The 19,411-nt window shown below is 53.7% G+C and overlaps 8 protein-coding genes and 1 non-coding gene across 9 annotated transcripts; 3 read left to right on the forward strand and 6 right to left on the reverse strand.

The window, feature by feature from the left end:
- Window positions 1–18: 18 nt before the first annotated feature.
- On the reverse strand, window positions 19–1,699 carry M421DRAFT_101107 (MFS general substrate transporter; the record flags this gene model as incomplete). Its single annotated transcript, XM_033586604.1, has 3 exons — window positions 19–190; window positions 239–1,477; window positions 1,527–1,699. 3 exons carry the CDS (start codon window positions 1,697–1,699, stop codon window positions 19–21), a joined length of 1,584 nt encoding a protein of 527 aa, XP_033448515.1.
- Window positions 1,700–2,996: 1,297 nt separating this feature from the next.
- Window positions 2,997–3,069, reverse strand: M421DRAFT_t70. Its single transcript has one exon. It is a non-coding gene; the product is annotated as a tRNA-Lys (tRNA).
- A 503-nt stretch (window positions 3,070–3,572) lies between these two features.
- Window positions 3,573–4,481, forward strand: M421DRAFT_420811 (uncharacterized protein). Its single transcript, XM_033592604.1, has 2 exons — window positions 3,573–3,669; window positions 3,719–4,481. The coding sequence occupies exons 1-2, from the start codon at window positions 3,648–3,650 to the stop codon at window positions 4,327–4,329; spliced, it is 633 nt and encodes a 210-aa protein (XP_033448516.1). The 5' UTR covers window positions 3,573–3,647; the 3' UTR covers window positions 4,330–4,481.
- M421DRAFT_420812 (glycoside hydrolase family 28 protein) lies at window positions 4,132–6,341 on the reverse strand. Its single transcript, XM_033592605.1, has 3 exons — window positions 5,631–6,341; window positions 5,347–5,579; window positions 4,132–5,291 (listed from the first exon to the last, which is right to left on the reverse strand). The coding sequence occupies exons 1-3, from the start codon at window positions 6,028–6,030 to the stop codon at window positions 4,599–4,601; spliced, it is 1,326 nt and encodes a 441-aa protein (XP_033448517.1). The 5' UTR covers window positions 6,031–6,341; the 3' UTR covers window positions 4,132–4,598.
- A 498-nt stretch (window positions 6,342–6,839) lies between these two features.
- M421DRAFT_420813 (DEAD/DEAH box helicase) lies at window positions 6,840–12,863 on the reverse strand. Its single transcript, XM_033592606.1, has 2 exons — window positions 11,796–12,863; window positions 6,840–11,692 (listed from the first exon to the last, which is right to left on the reverse strand). Exons 1-2 carry the CDS (start codon window positions 12,534–12,536, stop codon window positions 7,025–7,027), a joined length of 5,409 nt encoding a protein of 1,802 aa, XP_033448518.1. The 5' UTR covers window positions 12,537–12,863; the 3' UTR covers window positions 6,840–7,024.
- A 1,396-nt stretch (window positions 12,864–14,259) lies between these two features.
- On the reverse strand, window positions 14,260–14,721 carry M421DRAFT_92546 (uncharacterized protein; the record flags this gene model as incomplete). Its single annotated transcript, XM_033598044.1, has 1 exon — window positions 14,260–14,721. The coding sequence occupies one exon, from the start codon at window positions 14,719–14,721 to the stop codon at window positions 14,260–14,262; it is 462 nt and encodes a 153-aa protein (XP_033448519.1).
- A 397-nt stretch (window positions 14,722–15,118) lies between these two features.
- On the forward strand, window positions 15,119–17,011 carry M421DRAFT_420816 (TAF-domain-containing protein). The gene is made up of 2 exons (XM_033592607.1): window positions 15,119–15,804; window positions 15,868–17,011. Exons 1-2 carry the CDS (start codon window positions 15,432–15,434, stop codon window positions 16,899–16,901), a joined length of 1,407 nt encoding a protein of 468 aa, XP_033448520.1. The 5' UTR covers window positions 15,119–15,431; the 3' UTR covers window positions 16,902–17,011.
- A 309-nt stretch (window positions 17,012–17,320) lies between these two features.
- On the forward strand, window positions 17,321–18,014 carry M421DRAFT_63191 (small COPII coat GTPase SAR1; the record flags this gene model as incomplete). The annotated part of the gene is made up of 3 exons (XM_033596048.1): window positions 17,321–17,471; window positions 17,559–17,924; window positions 17,974–18,014. Coding segments are annotated over 3 exons (558 nt in total), but the record flags the coding sequence as incomplete, so codon positions are not given.
- A 235-nt stretch (window positions 18,015–18,249) lies between these two features.
- On the reverse strand, window positions 18,250–19,395 carry M421DRAFT_92548 (uncharacterized protein; the record flags this gene model as incomplete). Its single annotated transcript, XM_033598045.1, has 1 exon — window positions 18,250–19,395. The coding sequence occupies one exon, from the start codon at window positions 19,393–19,395 to the stop codon at window positions 18,250–18,252; it is 1,146 nt and encodes a 381-aa protein (XP_033448522.1).
- Window positions 19,396–19,411: the final 16 nt, after the last annotated feature.

The raw sequence follows: 19,411 nt of genomic DNA on the forward strand, positions 1-19,411 counted from the left end.
TGGATCGTGGGGCTATTCCTAGTGGCCACCGCCAGCGCCAACAATGCTCCAGTACTTTTCTGCGCTCCTCTTGCGCAGACCTTTGCCGCATTTGGCCATGATCAAGAATGTTGATACGCATGCCAGACCAACAAAGGCAGCGGTGATGAAGCAGTTCCGGTAGCCCATACTCTCAATCCAGGGGGTGATCCTGCACAAGTGTTAGTCCAGCTCCAAAAGGAAAAGAAACATGACTCACGCATAGCTGACAGCAAACATCATGGTATCTCTGGTGATGATTGTGGCCGCCATTGCATCTCCGCATACAGCAGGATAGCTGTCGATCAGATAGTTGATGCTCAGTGTGAAGCCAAGACACGTCGTAAAAGCCAACATGCCCATCGCTACAAGTAGACCAAACCAATGAATCTGCTGCGCCGCACCGACACCCCACAGAATCGCCGCCGCAGGCACCATAACCATGCAGATGACGAACGGATACAAGCGGAACTCGGCCTCTGACACACCCTTATTGCGGCGCGCTAGCTTGATAGTCAGATGATCGCTGAAATGACCTGCAACCAGCATGCCAACACCACAGCCGATCATGGGTGCAAAGTAGCTAAGACCGACGGCTTCAGCGCCCCAGAAGTACGGTGTGTCGCTGAGGATAAGCGATGCGGTGGCGTTAAGGATGTTGAACCATATTAGGTACGAGCCAGCTGAGAAGCCCGTGTAGACAACAACGGGCCATGTCAAATAGAGAGTGATGCTGCGAAGATGGCTGAGCATGGTACCATTCTGGGAGTGATTCCAGAGGGAGAGCTTCTGCGTGAAAGTCTTGGGTTTTGCTGTGACGCGAAGCTCCTCGCTTGCAGTGGTTTGGATAGCTGATAGTGGCTGAGCCTTGGGGTTGTCGACATCGTCGACAGAGCCTTGTCGACCAGGTACAATGGCCGTGCCAGTAATAACGCGGTCGTAGTTTGTTTCCTCCAAGAAGAAGAACAGGAAGATGAAGGTTGTTCCCGTGAAGATCGCGGGCCAGTAGAACACCCACTCCCAGCCTTGTCGCTCCGAGATGAAGCCAGAGATGATAGGCGCGAAGTAGTTGCTAGCCAAAGCGCAGAACGCGTAGATGCTGAGACCTGTACCTCTTTGATGAGTGAAGTAGATGTCAGCGATAGACACTTCAGGCAGAGCATCATATGGGCTGCCGAAGAAACCGAGTAGGATGCTTCTTGCGATCCATTCGCCATTGTTTTTGACGTGAGGACTCCATAATGTAATGCCTGTGACACCAAGGATGGAGATCAAGTATGCTAGACGCTTTCCGTATGTGAGCGCAAAGGGCTGCCAGAAGAGTTGACTCCATCCAATGAGCAAAAACATGAATCCGGTGCCTTCGTTCAGGGTTGATACTGAGATTCCATTCGCGTCAGAGAGGGGGACGATCACGGAGTAGATGCTCGACTGTGCAATACCACACATCCAAACGTATCTGCGGAAGGCAATCAGCTTGATGAAAGCACGTAGCAGACCCAACCCACAGATTCGGACATATCAATGCAAGCAGCTTGCGGCGAGGTGTCCAGTTAAGAGGATCATCTGGATGGTTCGAAGGCGTAGGCTGCAAGACGATGTCTCCATTCCCAGTATGACGTGCTTCTACCGTATGGTCGACATCGATTAGCTGGATCGTGCCCGGTATGGCGCCTTGCATAGCGGTAGACGACATCTTGAGAGGGTCAGTGCCTTGAGGACAAAGGACCGATTCGGGACGGGATGTCTGTCTGACCGTGGAGGACGCTCACTTAAGGCTACTCATCAAGGTTGTTCCGCGGGGAATGCCTAGCGTCCTGGATGCGCCTGGCCGACCATCTTGATCTCGGCGCGTCGTACGAAAGAGGCAAGTGCATCCCGCTTCGACGGTGCCGGATAGCCTTGCGGTACTCGATTCAAACTGGCCAGACAATTGGCGGCCTGTCGCTTGACGACAGATAGGAGGTATACCTACAGTGATGCGTGATGCGATTGCCGAAGAAGAGTATCCATACGCCGTAAGCGCGCCGTGCTGTGGTTGGCCAATAGCGACAAGTACCCCAGACTCCATCTCCGCACATTGGCCCACCCCGCTCGCGTGGCGTTTGGTGAGAGTCAATTTATTTTGAGATCGCCAGCAACAGGCAGAGCGCAGAAAGCAGATGATCATTGTGGCCTAGGAACACTGGCCTTTGCAACACAGCTGCCAGCAAATTGAGACCTGAGGACGTCGTGCTAGCGATGTGGTAGTAGATAAGAGCTGTGGAGTGGGTCGGGGTTGGTGGCTCTCATGTGGGCACCTGCGTTCGAGCTAGTGTGATGTTGTCAATTCGCTGACGACCAGCCTCACGATTGTCATCTCTTCGACAGTTCACTGTTCATCATACTCTCCTCTCATACAGTCGTCTCGTGTGTCTTCATGGTTCATCTTGAAGATCCCGGCCTTCAGGTGGCTGGTGCTGCATCTGCCACTGCCAGTTTTTCCAAGCAACGATCTCCGATAGTTCGTTCTCCGATAGGAGACTGAGGCATTAAGAGGTTGTGACAGGCAGCACGGATGTGCATGCAGCTGGTGTGATGAACGCGAACGTGTTAATACGTGTATGGAAGGACCATTAACGTGTCCGCGGACAGTACTTGTAAAAGTATGATGCTTGAGGTGTGGAAGTCACAAACCCCGCTGGGTACGTCGCTGCTCTCAGATAATGGGGAGGACTGCAAGTGACTGCATGCACAGTCCAACATGCTGCACGATACGCAGCGGGTCAACACCACACGAAGGCATCCAGACCCTCCTTCATAGCCCTCATCAAGATCAATAGCAGTCGGATGCGTCATTTGTACATGCGCACGTGATCCGTGTCTCATCGGCGCTAGCCCCGAATGAGCCTGCTACCACCAGCCACAGCAAAAACTCGCTAACCGATGAATTGACGGCCACAACAGCTATTGAGACCATTCCGAGTGTAAAAAAGAAAAGCCCGACGAGGGGCTCGAACCCTCAACCTTGAGATTAAGAGTCTCACGCGCTACCGATTGTGCCAGCCGGGCTGTTGTTATCCGTTTTGTTGGATGTACACCCAATCTGTACATTTATATACTATAGTAAAATAAGTTGCTTGTTCTTGTTTTGTCGCATGAGCACTGCAGGCCTCTAACATGGACCTTAAGTCAGGTCGAACAAGTGCTGCGCAATTTCCAAGCTCAGCGGACCTCCGCTCAGGTGGGCGGCCTCCTTTGCCTACCCGAGTTATGATGCATATTCTGTTCCTTCGTATCACACCGATCCAATCGCACTCATTACCGGTGATATTCACGCCTACGACATTGACGAACAACATTTCGGCCCACTCATAATCCAGGTTGTTTTTAGTCGCCCGCATGCAGCAAATAGTCCAATTTAGTTGCTATCCCCGTGCTTACGTCCGCGCTAGGCAAGCGTTCCTGTTGCTCAGCCTCAGCTGCGGCTGCAAGGCACCAAGTCCCTCCCCAGGTCCTCCTCCACTACATATGCAACATATAAGCCACTCAAGTAACCCAAAGTTTGTTGTATGCACGAGCGCTGTTGCCCAAAAAATCAATATTCACTCAGCCAAACCATTCCAAAGTGCCCTAAATTGACGTTCGCAATGCTTATCCTTTCCTCGCTTCGTATGTTGAACGCTGACCACCCACATGGCCTGAGCTAAACCCAACGTAGTCGCTGCTGCATACAGTCTCGCGACAACAGCAAACGCAATCGCAATCAACGTAGACGATATTCAGAACACACTCGGTCAAACCATCCAACCCAACACACAGAACCCCTGCGCACTCGCGGAATCAGCAAGCGTGAATGCCAGCGTCCAGCTCTCAAGCTGGCTTGAGTGCCAAATTAACGGCTTCTATCCCTACCCCGAGAACGGCAATTGGCCCATCATCCGCGACGCTGCGCTCGCAAAGGACATCAAGTTCACATTCAACGACACGCACTACAACTACGAAGGCTCGCTGGATCTGTACCACAGCTTCAACGCAACGCTGGGCGAGAGTTTTGCGCCGTTCCAGCACGGGTTTATCAATACGCTGGGTATACCCAATGCGAATGGCGATAAGGGTGGCTTTGTGTATATGATCGGATGGGCGGGCGGTATGCATAGGTTGGCAAAGCGGACTATATATTTCACTAATGCTGCGTTTGCTGTCATCAGGGATAACGAGGGGAAGAGGCAGATCGTTGAGTTCCGGGAGAGCAGTAATATCCCTAATACAGCTAAGCTGCCGACACAGAATGAGTGGACTTGTGGATTTAAAGAGCACATGGAGTTGTAGCTGAACGGTGAGTGACCTGTGTAGAAACTTTGGAGGTACAGAGGGACTGCAAAGCAGGGAGAGCATCGGAAAATGTTGAAATGGATGAGATATACATGCAATAATACTGATCAACTATCGGTACTGCACCGGGAATATCACTGGCGGCAATCGGTGAAATCTATGAACACCTTGAGGTAGTACCTGATCATTTGCTACGGGTTACCGCTCTCAAAGTCGATATATATACAAGAAACCTCCTGCGACACCCCACGGCACTATAAACTCATCTATGGAGCCCTACTGATTGGAGGCGTGTTGGGGTAGTAGCTAGCCGGCAGAGTGGGAATGGGAATGCTGCTGGCAGTACCAAATGCAGTCTTCAAATCACCCGCCATGGTGGCAGCCGAAAACGCTGTGGGCGCAATAGTAACAGTCTGTGTGATCTGCGCATACGAACCCGTACCACTCTTCAAACACGCGCCTGTGCCATGGCCTGAGCGGCACAGGTTCACGTTCTTGTTGCCAATCTCGGTCCACATCTGGATATCGCTCACATCGATTTCAGTGCAGGGCGCTGCATCGGCACACACGACCTTGACCGGCCCACGCTGAGCGCCGTTGGCCTGCGCGCCCCGCCAGTTCTTCGCCGTGATGTTGGTCAACTGCACACCGTTACCGGCAACGGTACTCGTGGACGCCCAGAACTGGTCGATGTCGAAGGCGTACGCGTTGCCGTGACCGATGAAGTTCTCAAACACCACGTCCTCGACGAAGCCGCTGCCGCCATTGGACTTGATCATCATCATCTGGTTCGAATTCCAGGTGTAGACGTTCTTGTACTGGATCTTCGAGATTGCTGTAGCAGCGCCGAGTGAGCCTATGGCGCATCCGCCGGACCAGTTGCAGTAGATGTTTTCCACGAGGACGTTGGAGGAGGGCGATTTTACGGTGACACATTCGTCTTTGTTAGTGACCATGATCTATGCATGTCAGTAAGAAGACTGCAATAGATCGGGCGTGGTGGAGGGACCATACATCGTGGATCCAGACATTGGTGCCAATGACGTCGACGCCGTCGAGACCGCCCCAGTCTCCACCGCGAATAGCCATGTTGTAGGCCTCGCCGTTGGTGACGGTGTTCATGACGAAGTGGAACATGGGTGCGTCGACGAGAATGATATCGTGAACGGAGAAGTTGTTGGTCTTCTCGACACGCAAGAGACGGGCGCCATCGCGCTTGCCATTTACGTGATCTTTAAATCCAAGACCTGATAGATAGGTCAGTCACTTCGTCCTGAGAATCATGTGACATCACCTGCCCTGAATAGCTCCCTTGCCGGTGCTGCTGAACATCTCGAAATCGTTCGCATTGCGGATGAACAGCATATTACCCGCGTCGGTACCGGTACGGAAGATGACACCATCAAGCTGCAGTGCCCAAGCCTTGCCGCCTTCAAACGTAGCCCACGTTGCCATAGCATAGTTGCCGGCAGGGACAACGACTGTACCACCAGTCTTGCAGGCTGCAAAAGCCTTTAGAAGAGCGGGACCAATATCGGTGCTTTGATCAGCCTTGCCACCAAAGTCCAAGACACTGCAGGTCTTGACTTTGGTCTTAGCAGCATGCGTAGTCAGGGGTCCAACACCGCCGGAAAGCTGACCGAAAACAGTGGCGGGCAGAACCGCAACGGCCGCCACGAGGAGCGAAGAGAAGTGCATTTCAAAGTAGCAATCTGATCAACAGGAATGAGTGACTAGAGTTGGAATTGAAAGTTGGAAAGAGTAAACGGAGAAGTGTAGGAGAGCCTACGACCGAGGTGTCGAAGGTATATGAAGATATGAGTAGGATGCGCACATGCGCTTGCGCATGACCCCAGGGTCGATCTATTAAGTCCCATTTCCCACAATATCTGCGGCGCGGAGAAAAGGACCTGCGAAAACTAACAATAAATGAACGCTGCCGATCCGCCCCGGATCTCACGATCGTATGTCGTACTTCATTTGCGAAAACGCAGCCGCATTGGGTCGCGGAGAGGTTCGAACACATATCGACTAAATTCTCCATGCTCTCAGCTTTTAAGAGAACTTCGCATGCACGTCATCTTGATTTCTCGTCAATCCCAATGGGTTCGAAACGCCGTTCATGGCTCGCGCAAAGCTTGTTTACTGCGCTTGTATCATACCCCGGCAATGTTTCATGTTTGGTGGTCTCGAACAGTCATCTGTGGCGCTTGCCCCAATGCGCAGCAGACGGCTGACCGAATGCACGTTTGTGGAGATGATCAGCTACACGGGACGAAAGTGCCGCGCTTGGGCTGTGGGTTGATGGAAGCTCGTGTTAGGCCCCAGATGAGGGGTGATCTGTGGGCGGAAGAATTTGCTCAGCGGAGACCTGAGCGCTTGATCAAATGAGAAAACATCAGGAAGGACGCGGATGTTCTTGGTCCTATGACTCTCGTCTGATGCGAATGGTGACGGGAAATAGGTAGATACGGTTCTATTAGAATCTACTTATGTACAGATACGAACTGTCCTCGGGCAGTTTTCGGAGATTATATACAATCGCCGGTGGAAAGATGAGACGCCGCCGTCACCATCAAGCTCACATGGAGAACCTTTTTTGGGGATGCATTCAGAATCTCGATTTCTGTCATACTTTCGTCGTTCTACACAAATTCATAATCATTGTGACGCACACTCATCCACCATATGACTAAGCCCACATCGCCTTGAACTTGGTATCGAAGTCCGCCTTGAGCAACTTAAACGCTTTGAGCACGTTCAGTAATCCAGTCTGCTCATCCCACGCAACATCACCCTTCTCCTCATCACTATCCTCCCCATCATCCCAGTTCTCGCCCTCACTACTCTCGCTCTCCGCCTCGTCGTCCCAGGACTCCATAACCTTCTTCTTCTTCTTAGCCAACTGGACGGGCAGATTCTGCTGCTGCGCGGGTCCCCTCGCGCCCTGGACGCCGGACTCAGGGCCAGGGGCCTCAGAAACGCCCTGCAGCTTATCTTCAAGGTCTTCTTCTTCGTCGTCACCACCGCCACGGACATCGATGAAATCGAGATCAGACTCGGTGCCGAGGTTCATGAAATTTGTCAAGCTAGTCACGATAGTTGCAAGCACCATACTGAAGTCGTTAAGCACGAACCAGATGTCGCCGCGCCGGATGCGGTTCGCAGTCACGACGGCGGTCGCGTTGCCGTGCATGAAGAAGTCGTACAGGTACGCGTTAAGCGGCAGGTCAGAATCTTCGGGATAGATGCCAACGTACGGGACGACAGCCTCTTCGAGGAAGACGCCGGAGCGGCTGGTAGTGCACAGGTCGTGAATAGATGCGAAGTCGTCGTTGTGGCCGGAGAGAGCAACGAAGGATGAACGGACCCTGGGTGCTGAGCCTGAGGCTGATTTGCCGCCGACAACAGTAGTAGTCAGGGGCAGTATGCTGTCGGACTCCTGGATGTGCTGCTCGACAAAGGTGCGGACGTACGAAGTGAAGATGTCGAGAGTCTGCTTGTTGTGCTTGCGCAGGACGCTGACTGCATTCTCGGGCATGTCAGGCAGGAACACAACGGATGGACTGCCCTTGACGACCTCTTGCACGAACTCCTCGTCGGCTTGTCTGCATTGTAGGCGACCAAAAAGGTGGGACATGGTAAGCATAAGCTCGCGCAAGACCAGCTCTTGATTTGTGTTGACCTTGTTGCACAGCTCGTGGAAGTATCCATTCTTCAGCAGTGCGTGGAAGGCGAAAGATGAGTTTTCAGTGAAGTACAGATGGCTGACGGCACCTGCAAAGTTGAGCGGTGTTCCTTCCGAGGACAGCAGCGACTGCCTACGCAGATACTCGATAGAGAAGCGCAAATGGTGGAGGACAGTCATCTTTGACTCCTCACCACCGAGGTACACACGTGGCTGCGACAAGAGCGCGTTGACACAGCGCACAGCGAACGGCGAGTTATCCGAGTCGTGAAGGAGCGAGAACAGCCGCAGGACCAGGGTCGTAGTGATGGGAAAGTGTCCGTTCAAATCGGGCAGACGAGAGCTGATGAGCTTGTTGATCTTGCTGAGCGAGACGCCGTGGAAGACAACGTTACCAAGCGAGTCGAAGCCACGACGACCAGCACGACCAGCAGCTTGACGGTAGTTGAGGGCTGTGAGGAAAATTGAATCTCCAGAGAAGACAACAGTCTTACACGGCATGTTGATACCGAGTGCGAGAGTACCGGTTGCAATGACGACCCTCAAGTAGCCCCTGCGGAACAGTACTTCGACGGCGTAGCGGTACTTTCGGTTCATACCAGCATGATGCACACCGATACCACGCTGAAGACCTTGGATGAAGATCTCGTCAACACCGCGGTAGCGGAGCTCCTTCTCGTGATTGCGGAGTTCTTCACTCGACAGCCTCTTACTGTTCGCGAAATGAAAGCCTTCCAATGGCCTGTCCGGATCAAAGGTTGCAAATGGACTGACCTCGCGGTTGGCGGCCTCCATCATCTGCTCTTCTTTGGTAGTTCCCTTAGCGGCGCGAACACCTTGCTTGGCGCGGCGGGCGACCTCCTTCTTGTACTCTTCCCACTCGCGCAGCTTCTCTGCCCACTTCGGGCTGGTCTTCTTCCACTCAGTCTCGGCATCTTCTAGCTGAGTCAAAACTGTGCGGCACATCCTCTCGCAGACCGCTCGGTCGTAATTAAAGATGATACCTGGGAGAGCATCCTGCTGATGAAGCTCAGTCAGCAGAGGCAAGATGTTATCAACGTCGTGGTTGCTTGCAGGGTCGTCAACCTCCACGTCATCAGGAACCGACTCTGAAGTACCACTCTCCTTAATCTGAAGAGCTGACTTGTTGACAGAACTGCTAAAGTCCTTGCGTACTGCCTCGAATGGCGAGTTGTCATCAGCCATCCACTTAGCGAGCAACTCCTTCAGGCCTGACTCCCAGCTGATGATATCAGCCTTGCGCATGACCTTGGGCAGTACAGTAGAGGGAGTGAGGGATTTGTCGACTGGATAGTCTTCAGTCTGGTGCTTCGTCATGCTCTGCCAGAGGAAGTAGCAGTCTCGTGCTTCGAGGGAGAAATCACTCGGCATGCCACGTTTCCTGTTCGTCAAACTGGCAACGGGATGCATAAACGTGAAGTTCGGTACATCGTCTAGACCTAGACGGGCGAACGTGCGGTTCGTCGACAGGGGAAGCGCTGCTGCAAGACGCTTGGCAGCGTCCTTTGGGGGGATGTACAGGAACTTTCGTAGGTCTGAGTAACGGTGCTTGTGCTGAACCATGGTCAAATCATTGCCAGCAGCCTTCTGCGTGGAAGAAAGCCAATCGCTGAAAGCCTCGGCGTTTCCGACTGTAGCAGAAAGTGCGATGATAGGGCAGGGCGCCATGAGCAGAAGTTGCTCCCAGATCAAGCCGTCTTCAGCTTGTCCAATGCAGTGGACTTCATCAAAGATGATCCACTTGACTCTCTCGGACCAACCTTTGGCGTTGCTCGGTGAGAGCAGCATGATCTGCAGGATATGGGGAACCGTGACGAGGATCTGGCAACCAGTGGGATTGTTGACACGGGTATCACGGGTATGAATACCCCAGACCGAGTTGGCGTACTTGTAGTTTTTGGAGAAACGGGCTTGTACTTCGGCTGCGATCTGGTTGACAAGTGCCTTTGTAGGGGCCACGTACACCAGGACGTCGTCGTTGCCTGACTCCAAAACCTGCTTCATGGCGTAGAACGAGATGAAAGTTTTACCAGCGGATGTCGGAGCTACAACAAGCAGACTGCGGCGAGCATCGATCTCGTCCAGGACCTTGCGTTGCCACGCATCTGGCTCGAAAGGAACACGAGAATCGGGAGCCGAATCCATCGTGCGGTCGAAGTAAGGCCCACAGTAGAGCAACTGGAACTCCTCCGGCGAGAGACTAAGCGAAAGGTCGGCACTCAAAGTCTCGTCCAGTACAAATGCGAACGGCAGTTTACGGTCGCCATCAGTCGCTGGCACCGTCAGAGAAGGAAGCTTCAGTCGGTCGATGGTGGTCGTGAGGCAAGCTGCGATCGTCTTGGTCACGTTGGAGAGGCCGCAGATAGCACGGACTGCATCAAAGATCAAGGCAGCGGTATACAAGCCCTCCTCTTTGTCGTCCTTGCGGCAGTGCTCAATCCACATCTTGAGCAGGACGTTCAACATATATGTACGAACTTCAGCTTCCAGGGCCTTGCGCTTGAGCTCATTGTTCAGACTGAGGAGGTGCTTCTTGGCCTTCTCGTATCGCGCTGTCAGATCGGCCTGCTTCTCGAGGCCTTCGCAAACGACGACCCAAGCTTTGATCTGCTTATCAGCAGAATCTTCGTTCTTTTTTGCCGAAGTAGCGGCGATGTTCGCGAGCATATCCTGCTTGGCCTGGTTCTTGTTTTTGCCGCCGGGCTTGCCTCCAGGTTTGCCTCCCTGTTTCTTACCCTTCTTGTCGGCTGACTCCTGGCTGGGTGTTGCAGGTCTAGAAGGAGCTGGGGTACTTGGCTTTGAGGCACCAACATATATAGTTTCTGGTTCAAGCGCCCTTCCCACGGCGTTAGTCAGACTAGCAGCGTAGGTTGTCATCTCTGCCATGAAGAACTGATTGCGGCGCAATGCCTTCTTTGCTGCCTTCTCGTCTTTGACGACAGGGCCGCTCTTGCTTTGAAGCGGCTTGCTGTTGTGCCAATGCGAAACCTCACGGAAGATCACTGCTGATGTCGAGTCGACCTTGCCGTCAGACTTGGCAACTTTCAGATGGACAGGAGCCAGATGCTGGTCGAAAATGTCGTTGGCGAATGGCAAAAGGCGGTATGACGCTCCTTCTTCGGACTCTTGGGCCTTACCATTCGATTTGCTGTTAGTGGCTAAGGCGCCAGAGACCTTCGCAAGACCCTCTTGCCCACATAGCGCTGACGCAGCTCGTGCCAAATGTTGGAAGAGGTCTGAGCTTGGTGCTGATGAGTTTTGGAGACAAGCAGCGAACAGCCGACCGTCAATGAGGTCCGCAACGTCGCAAGCTGCGGCCTCTTTGCCAGCCTCTTCACTCCATGCTGCTTGCGCGATGGTCTTGCGCGCTTCTTGGCAGAACTCGAGGATGAGAGTACGAGAATCCTGCGATGGCTCTTGATAGTGCATCAAGCGATCTGGCAGGCTCAGCTCGGATAAGAGTGCAGTGTGACGAAGTAAGGCGATTGCAAAGTCCTGGTGGTCCTTCGTTTTCGACGCGAATTTTGAGGCGACTATTACCGCCAAATACTCGCGCTCGGTGAAGGCATGTTCATTGGACGACTTGACTGTGGCCAGCGATTTTTGTAGAGCCGCTGTGTCTGCCTCTGCATTTAGATCTGATTGTGATATCTGTAAATGTGTGTTAGTTCTATCTTTGAGTCTGCAAATAAAGCTTCGTGCTGCTCGTCGCGCAGCATGCTTTTGGTATGGAACGATTCTGCCTGTTGCTTACCGATTGTGGAACTGTCAAAGTCATCGCACGGGAGTGCTCAAGAACCGATGCAATAGCTTTCGTATCCTGGAACTCCACGCCATTAACGAGCGCAGCACTATAACCCCTCTGCATCATGCTGTAGATGAATATGCGCAGGGACGCCTTGTATTGCTCGTGTCGTTCCTGTAGGCTTTTGTCTTCGCCCTTGAGGTTCTCAAGATCCTTCTGGAAGACTTGCCTCTTGCGAACATCTCTTGTGGAGGCTCCGTCATGGCACAAAATGAAGTATACATCGGTCGTGCTGAGGTACTCCTCGAATGCTGCGGAGGCTGTTGAAGGGAACACCTTGATTTCGATATCTGGGTGGACTGGGCGCAAGTTGATTTGCAAATGGCGGATGATGGCAGCTCTTGCGAGCAAGTACTTCTCGCTAACGGCAGGCGAGGCATCTTGTGGTACACAAAGATCTTGGTATTCATCGAAGAAAGCAATGTGAAAGTTGCAGCGGCGAGTGACAAGCCCGTACAAGAATTTCTCCACTGCGTACGAGGCGTGTAGTAGCTGAAGCCCAGGCTCGAAGTCGATCTGTGCGTCGCTGAAGCAATGGAGCAGAAGTGATTCTCCGTGGATCAGGAATCGTTCGCTACCCGCGAAGTCGCCCACGAGATCAACACGGCGACTGAAGAGTTTAGAATACCATTGTAGTATTTGGTCTTTTGTTTCCGTCTGTACCGAGACGGTTGAGCTATCGACAGCCATGTTGGGTGCCAGAAGAGGGCGAGGTAGTGTAGAAGATTACAGCTGGCTTTAAGCAGCGATCATACGATGGGGGCGTGTCTCTCTCGCAAGTGCAACGGGTGTAGCAGCCAGTGCTCAGTGTATGACTGCCCCTCGTATGCGGCTTGAAGTCTGTGCAGGCGCAAGCGCGATAAGCTTCCGTTGCGATCCCAAACGTCCGCGCTTCAGACAATGGCTGTTTGCGTAGTAACACTGCTCCTGCAGGTTTATGGAAATAGGTGTGGAAACAATTGAAGGCTCGTAAGGGTCTTGTTGTGGAGTGTGGTGGATTGGATTGGCTGTTTTGTTGGGGTTCGAAAGACGTAGAGTCTTTTTTCGGGAAAGCCCGCTAAGCGTAGCATGGCGCTTGCCGCTTAGGTTTCACCGCCCTGGTAGTGGCGAAAGCGAAGCCTGGGGTGGCGTTGCTGCATCCCTGTCACAACCGTTGAGACTCTGACGACGAGCAAGAATGTCATTTGAGTCAGCTCAGACTGTAGAGGAATGGTGCTCGTAATTTCTTAGTTTAGAGCATTAGCAGTCTCGTCTCCATTTTAGAGATCATGGTCACATTGTATCGGCCTCTAAGGCATCTGAACTCCTGCGTCACGTCTATTGAATCGTGTGTCTTAGTTGAGAGCTTTCAAGCTACGTGAAGCTTGTTTGAACGGAGCAGAACTGACGGCGATTGCTTGTTTTTAGGATAATGCTAATACACGGGCATATTACGGTATTATCGCGTTGGTTTCCACGCCTCCAGTCCGGGAGAGTTTAGCAAGAGCTTATTCGGGTGCGCGTCACGTCGCGCATGGTCACACAAGCAGTAGCGGAAGGGGTAATAGGGATAGTTGCCAAAGAATTTGATCGGAGAACAGCCGCCCGTTATGATGGGTTGCAGTGTCTGACATGTTGCTAGGGATGCATTACAGTACGTAAGGCGCCGTTGCGCATAGTGAGAAGCGAAGATGGGCCACAAGAAATGCGACTGTAACCTCCATGACTTGCAGAGGCCTTGCTCCCGCAAGTCCCAAGCGTCCGGCATCAGAAGAAACGCCGTACAATGACAACAGGTGCTGGTTATAGCCGATGATACAGTGGATCGCCAGCTGTTGGATGCAGCTGTCGAGAGAGGCGCATAGCGACATCAGTGAAAGCTAGATGCAAGATGCAAGATGCAAGATACAAAGGTACAATTGTTGCGATATGGTACAGCTGAGAACCTGTCCAGGTCAGTATACGGACATGGTACGGAGTACAATGTCCTGACGCACACTACTCTCATGTACCCCAGACTTCAGAAACCTCGTAGCGCAAGGGAGCTGATCTTGGCGTGGGGTCAGCATTTGCACAGGTATCAATGGCAACACAATATACCGGAAGGAGACGGTTCCATCCCGCCGGGCTTGGAGGTGGTTGAGGAGGTGGTGATGGTGGCTCATCTCTCGATTCATCGTACGGTGAGGCAGACGTGTCGATGGCAGTTTTTGTAGCGTGATTAAGCTCGTGGGTACGCATGGTCTTGCTGTTCGGTGCAGCCATGTCGATAATTGAGCGTGAACGTAACTATATTTCTGAGTGGTGAGGTTATTTTGAGCCAAGATGATGACTTCTACAAGTCTAAATTATTTGGAGAAGGGAAGATGTTCCGTGAGTCCAAGACCAATGTCGTCCCTTGGTGTTAAATAGTTTGTGCTCGGATCCTGATAAGTCAGTCGACAGGGAAGTCTGCCTGGCTAGCAGATGCAGAGAAGACAATTACAGTTGCAACGGGCCGTACGGGAGGACGGGTGGCGTCAGACAAAGCTAGGTGAGGAGATTTGACCTGGAATGAGATACTTGTTTGGCAAGATGGGCGTACAATCGGGAGATGATGCCCTTCCCCGACTTTGGGGATACCTGACATGGCAGTAAGATTGGTACCTCCAGCGACGACGGGGAAACGTGGCTGCGGGCAGGGACTGTAGTCGAGACATAGAGTATGCGTGTAACCACAACAAGCAGGGATAGACATGTGTACAGATACCTTATTTGCTGGGGATAAGATGCCGCAGCCGTCCAGACCAACTGCGATGCTAAGTCGACTGGTCTTTCTCGTGAGGAAAGTTTGAAATGGCGGTCTGGTTTGCTGGAACCAGTGGCAGGCTAGCATAGCTTCCTGGGCCACGCGCATGGCTGCGAGGGACCGTGGTTGAGTAAGCGAGGGATGAGGTAATCATTGGCTGCGGCGCTGAAGGCGAGCCAGAGGGAGACCCGGGTCGTTATCGATTTGCAGCAAGGCGTTTTTGCAGTCGGGGTGAAGTAAACACTAGGCCGCAACGAGTATCCCACACTACACGTGTAGACGCGACAAGAAGCTGAGGGACTGTGATGCTGGGTTGCTGCAGGTGTTACGTACAAACTGTCGTGCTGGGTAAAGAAGCGGGTGACAGCTCGTCGTATTGCAAGACACGTGTGGCTGGCGATGGAGAAGAGAAGGGTTGAGTTGGTGAACGGAGCGGAGGGCACGCGCCAAGGCCTGGCCTAAAGCTTCACGCCTCGCGACTTCGATCCAAGCACACGCTGTTGGTAGACAAACGACGCCTGCTCTTCGACGCCGCCGCCCCACGTGTCTCTACCTTCACCGCGCGTCGCAGGAGAAACTCAACGCGCCGCCAAAGCTCTCACTCCGGAGATCACCGAATTGTGTCGCATGCGCGTCTGCAGGATGTGCTTCACTTGAACATAGGGCTGGCCGTCACATCCTCCAGACCTGCGTCACCCGCTCGGTGCCACGCTATTGTTCCTTTCATCGGCTCAACTAGTCACCCTCCCCTCTCGACGCAACACGATCGCGACCAGCCCGCCCATCGCTGACAGCTCATCGCTGGCATTGCGCCCAACATGTCCTCCGTCTGGAACCCCGACAACGTGCGAGATGTGGCCGAGTCGGTGGGCATCGCCTCACTCGCCGACAACGTCGTTGAGGAGTTGGCCCGCGATGTCGACTTCCGGCTTGCGCAGGTACTGGAGGAGGCGCTGAAGTTCATGCGACACGGCAAGCGGACGACGTTGAGCACACAGGATGTGTCCAACGCACTCAAGGTGTTGAATGTGGAGCCCCTCTACGGATACGAGTCCACTCGACCGCTGCGTTTCGGCGAGGCTTCCTTGGGGCCTGGCCAGCCGTTGTACTATGTCGAGGATGAAGAGGTCGATTTTGAGAAGCTGATCAATGCGCCGCTGCCCAAGGTGCCACGAGAGATCACGTTCACAGGTATGCCATTACACCTGCTCAGCCCCTCTCGTACTCGAGCAATATATCTCTGACATGCTCCAGCTCACTGGCTCGCCGTTGAAGGCGTGCAACCATCGATACCCCAGAACCCAACTGCGATCAACCAGGGCGACCTCCTACCCAAGGGCACGAACGCGAATCCGCATCTCGCAGCGGCCAATGGACTGGACAACGTCAACGTCAAGCCGCTGGTGAAACATGTGCTTTCTAAAGAATCGCAGGAGCTGTTTGCGAAGCTCTCAGGTGCACTCATCGACGAGACGAACATCGAGTGGCAGAACGCAGCCCTCGCAGCCATTCGAACAGAGCCCGGTATCCACCAGCTCACAACCTACCTCCTCACGTTCATTGCTGAGAAGGTCACACACAACGTCAAGAACCTATTCGTACTGCAGCAGATGATGCAAGCTACCAGCGCACTTCTGGACAATCAAGCCATATACTTGGACCCCTATGTCGCCTACATGGTCCCACCTGTCTTGACGTGTTGCACGGGCAAGCATCTAGGACCAATAACACAAACAGCGTCCTCGAACGCCTCATCAGAAACGCTCAATGGTATTGGAGCGAACAGCCACTCGAACGGCCCAGATCATTTCAGATTACGGCAGCTGGCTGCGTCCATCCTCAGCCGCATTTGCCAGAAGTACGGATCCTCTAACCAGGGGCTGAAGTCGCGAATTGCGAGGACTTGTCTCAGACAGTTCATGGACGTTGGAAAGCCGCTCGGTACACACTATGGTGCATTAATAGCGTTGCTCATCATCACCAGCAACGAGGGTACAAAGATGCTTGTTTTACCAAATCTGAAGATCTACAACGACGACGTGCTCAAGGGCGCACTGGCGAGTGAGGGCAAGAAGAAGGATGCAGAGCGAGTACTTGCTGTCGTGGTTGAAGCCATCAAAGGGCTCGGCAAGAACACGCCAGCAACGATGAGCAATGGCGTCGCTGATATTGAGGGACTGAGAGAGCGTCTGAACGAAAAGGTCGGCGACATCATCGCTGATCAGATTATTGCCAACAAGCTCTCAGCGGCTGCGCAGGTCATTTTGGAGACGGACGTGAACATCTGAGTGGACAGGAAGGCGTTGGCTGCAAGCATTACGGGCGTTGGGAGGGGCCTTGGATGATACCATATCTGTAACGAATAGCAAAAGCGTCTGCCTACTGGAGTCTGGAAGAACTGTTCTCACTCGAATAATTGCTGATCATTCACCTGTGATGCCACCGCCAAGAACCCTGAGACGCTAGCGGCCATCCAGCATCCCAGAACTCCGGCAAGTTCACATTGTATATCGCCGCAGCGCACGCCCGTGAACACAGCACCTCTTAAGAACAGTTCAACATGTGGATCGTCAACTGGTGAGCTTCGATTGTGATATCGAATAATCAAAAACTAACGCTTTGCAGGTGTATGTAGCCTAACCTCCACGTAGCCATGAGCATCGCACGATCTCCGCAGAGCACACGACGCTGATACGGCCACCTAGTCTTCGACCTTCTTGCCTCTCTTGGCCTGGCCAACAAGCACGCAAAGCTCCTCTTCCTCGGTCTCGACAATGCCGGAAAGACAACGCTTCTGCACATGCTGAAGAACGACCGTGTAGCGGTTCTCCAGCCCAGTCCGTTCACCGCCCCTCCTTGTTGAATATCTACTGACAACCATATAGCTCTTCACCCTAGTAGGCCCACCTCCGCCGCTCTATCTTCCGTTTCCTAACGCGACGCAGCCTCCGAAGAGCTCTCTATCGGCAACGTCAAGTTCACAACTTTCGACCTGGGAGGCCATGCACAAGCGCGCCGCCTATGGCGCGACTACTTCCCCGAAGTCAGCGGCATTGTATTCCTTGTGGACGCCAAGGATCACGAGCGACTCGCCGAGTCCAAGGCCGAGCTCGATGCGCTGCTGGCCATGGAGCCTCTGGCACACACTCCCTTCCTCATCCTCGGAAACAAGATCGACCATCCCGAGGCCATCTCCGAGGATCAGCTTAGGGCTGAGCTTGGACTTTACCAGACAACCGGCAAGGGCAAGGTGCCGCTCGAGGGCATCAGGCCCATCGAGGTGTTCATGTGCAGTGTGGTCATGAGGCAGGGTGAGTGTCGGGAAATGCCACGCGGGAGGGGGCATGCTGACGCTTATAGGTTACGGCGAGGGTATCAGGTGGCTCAGCCAGTACGTCTAGAAGTCTCGCGATCATGACAACCACCACCATCTTGCACGGCATGTTTGACCGCCACAAGACGGCAGCGGCATGAAATTACAATGATGATGGAGCAGGGACGACGACGATGGTAAGGGAGTGCAGGTTTGGATGAGGGCAGTCATAAGCGTACTTGGAGGTAGTGAACGATTCGAGGAAAACACATACACGACTTTCACCATTTGCCCTCGCCGTGGTTTCCAGTCTCTGCACTCCTTCAATCCTGCTTGCTCTTAGTAAGCGGTAGCAAGAGTGCTTCATCTTTGCCCCCGTCCTCAGTATACCTGACAATCTTCCCAGCCAGCCTATCCACAGCTCCATCGACCGCAGCAAGCCCCAAGTCCACCCAACTCGTGCGCTCCGTCTTTCCAAGCGCCTCTCGGCTATCTCCACACGCGAGCGATGCCCCTCGACCCTGCGCCTCACGTGCCTCGCTCTCAACTTCCTCCAGCTCAGCGCCAGACAACGAGCGCGGCGAGCCAAGGCCCCGTGAAGCCGAACCCGCGGCTGGCGAGCGTGTACCCGACGCGGAAAAGTACGAACGATGCTCCTCCGCCCACTCCGCAGAGCCACGTTGTCTGCCAGCTCTTCTCCACCGCTGGCTCGGCGGCACAAGATATGGATTCGTGGGCGACGCATCCTGTGTCCCAGTTGCCAGATGCGTACACAGATCGCGCGTTGCAGTTCCGAGCTCGTACGCGGGGCTTCCGTCTCCATCGTCGCTGCGGAGAGCGGCGTAGCTTGCCCACCTCGTCCATGCACGCTGACGAGCCCACCACCCTGCTGCTTCTGCGATGGCGTATTCTCGCTCGTCGCACCGACGCCGCTGCGATGCAGGCACCATTCCTGTGGTGGTCCCGCGCCAGTGTACGCCCATCACTATGATGCACCACGCGGTCGCTGTGACGAGAACGAAGACCAGTAGGGCTGCGCCGATTTGCGCAAGCGGCGGGTTTGCAGAATAGTGCTCTTTGTGCGCGAGCGAGCGGTGGAGGGGCCGTGGACCGTGAGTTTGCATTGTGTGCGAGAAGACTTTTGGCGGGACGATGGGATGCGAGTACAAAAACATTGGCGGTGAGTGCTTGGGGTAGGTAGATGGCGTCGCTGGAAAGCCCGATGTGTGTTTCGCTGTCGCTGTCGCCGTCGCTGTCGTGGCCAAGGTGGCTAGCGTGCAGGGCAGAGGTGTGGATGGAAGTGAATGTGAAGCTTCATGCGCAGAGCATGAACTAGGTACTGCAGATGCAGAGGGAGGCACTATTTCGTAAATCGAGGTCACATCACCCACGCCTTGATGTTCAACATGCGTGACTTTCTGCGCTCGTGGGCGGCGCTGTCGATGGCCGTGGTGTGCTGCTGGACGCATATTGCCAAATGTGTTC

The sequence above is a fragment of the Didymella exigua genome, assembly GCF_010094145.1.
Source record: "Didymella exigua CBS 183.55 unplaced genomic scaffold M421scaffold_14, whole genome shotgun sequence".
NCBI classification, from domain to species: domain Eukaryota; kingdom Fungi; phylum Ascomycota; class Dothideomycetes; order Pleosporales; family Didymellaceae; genus Didymella; species Didymella exigua.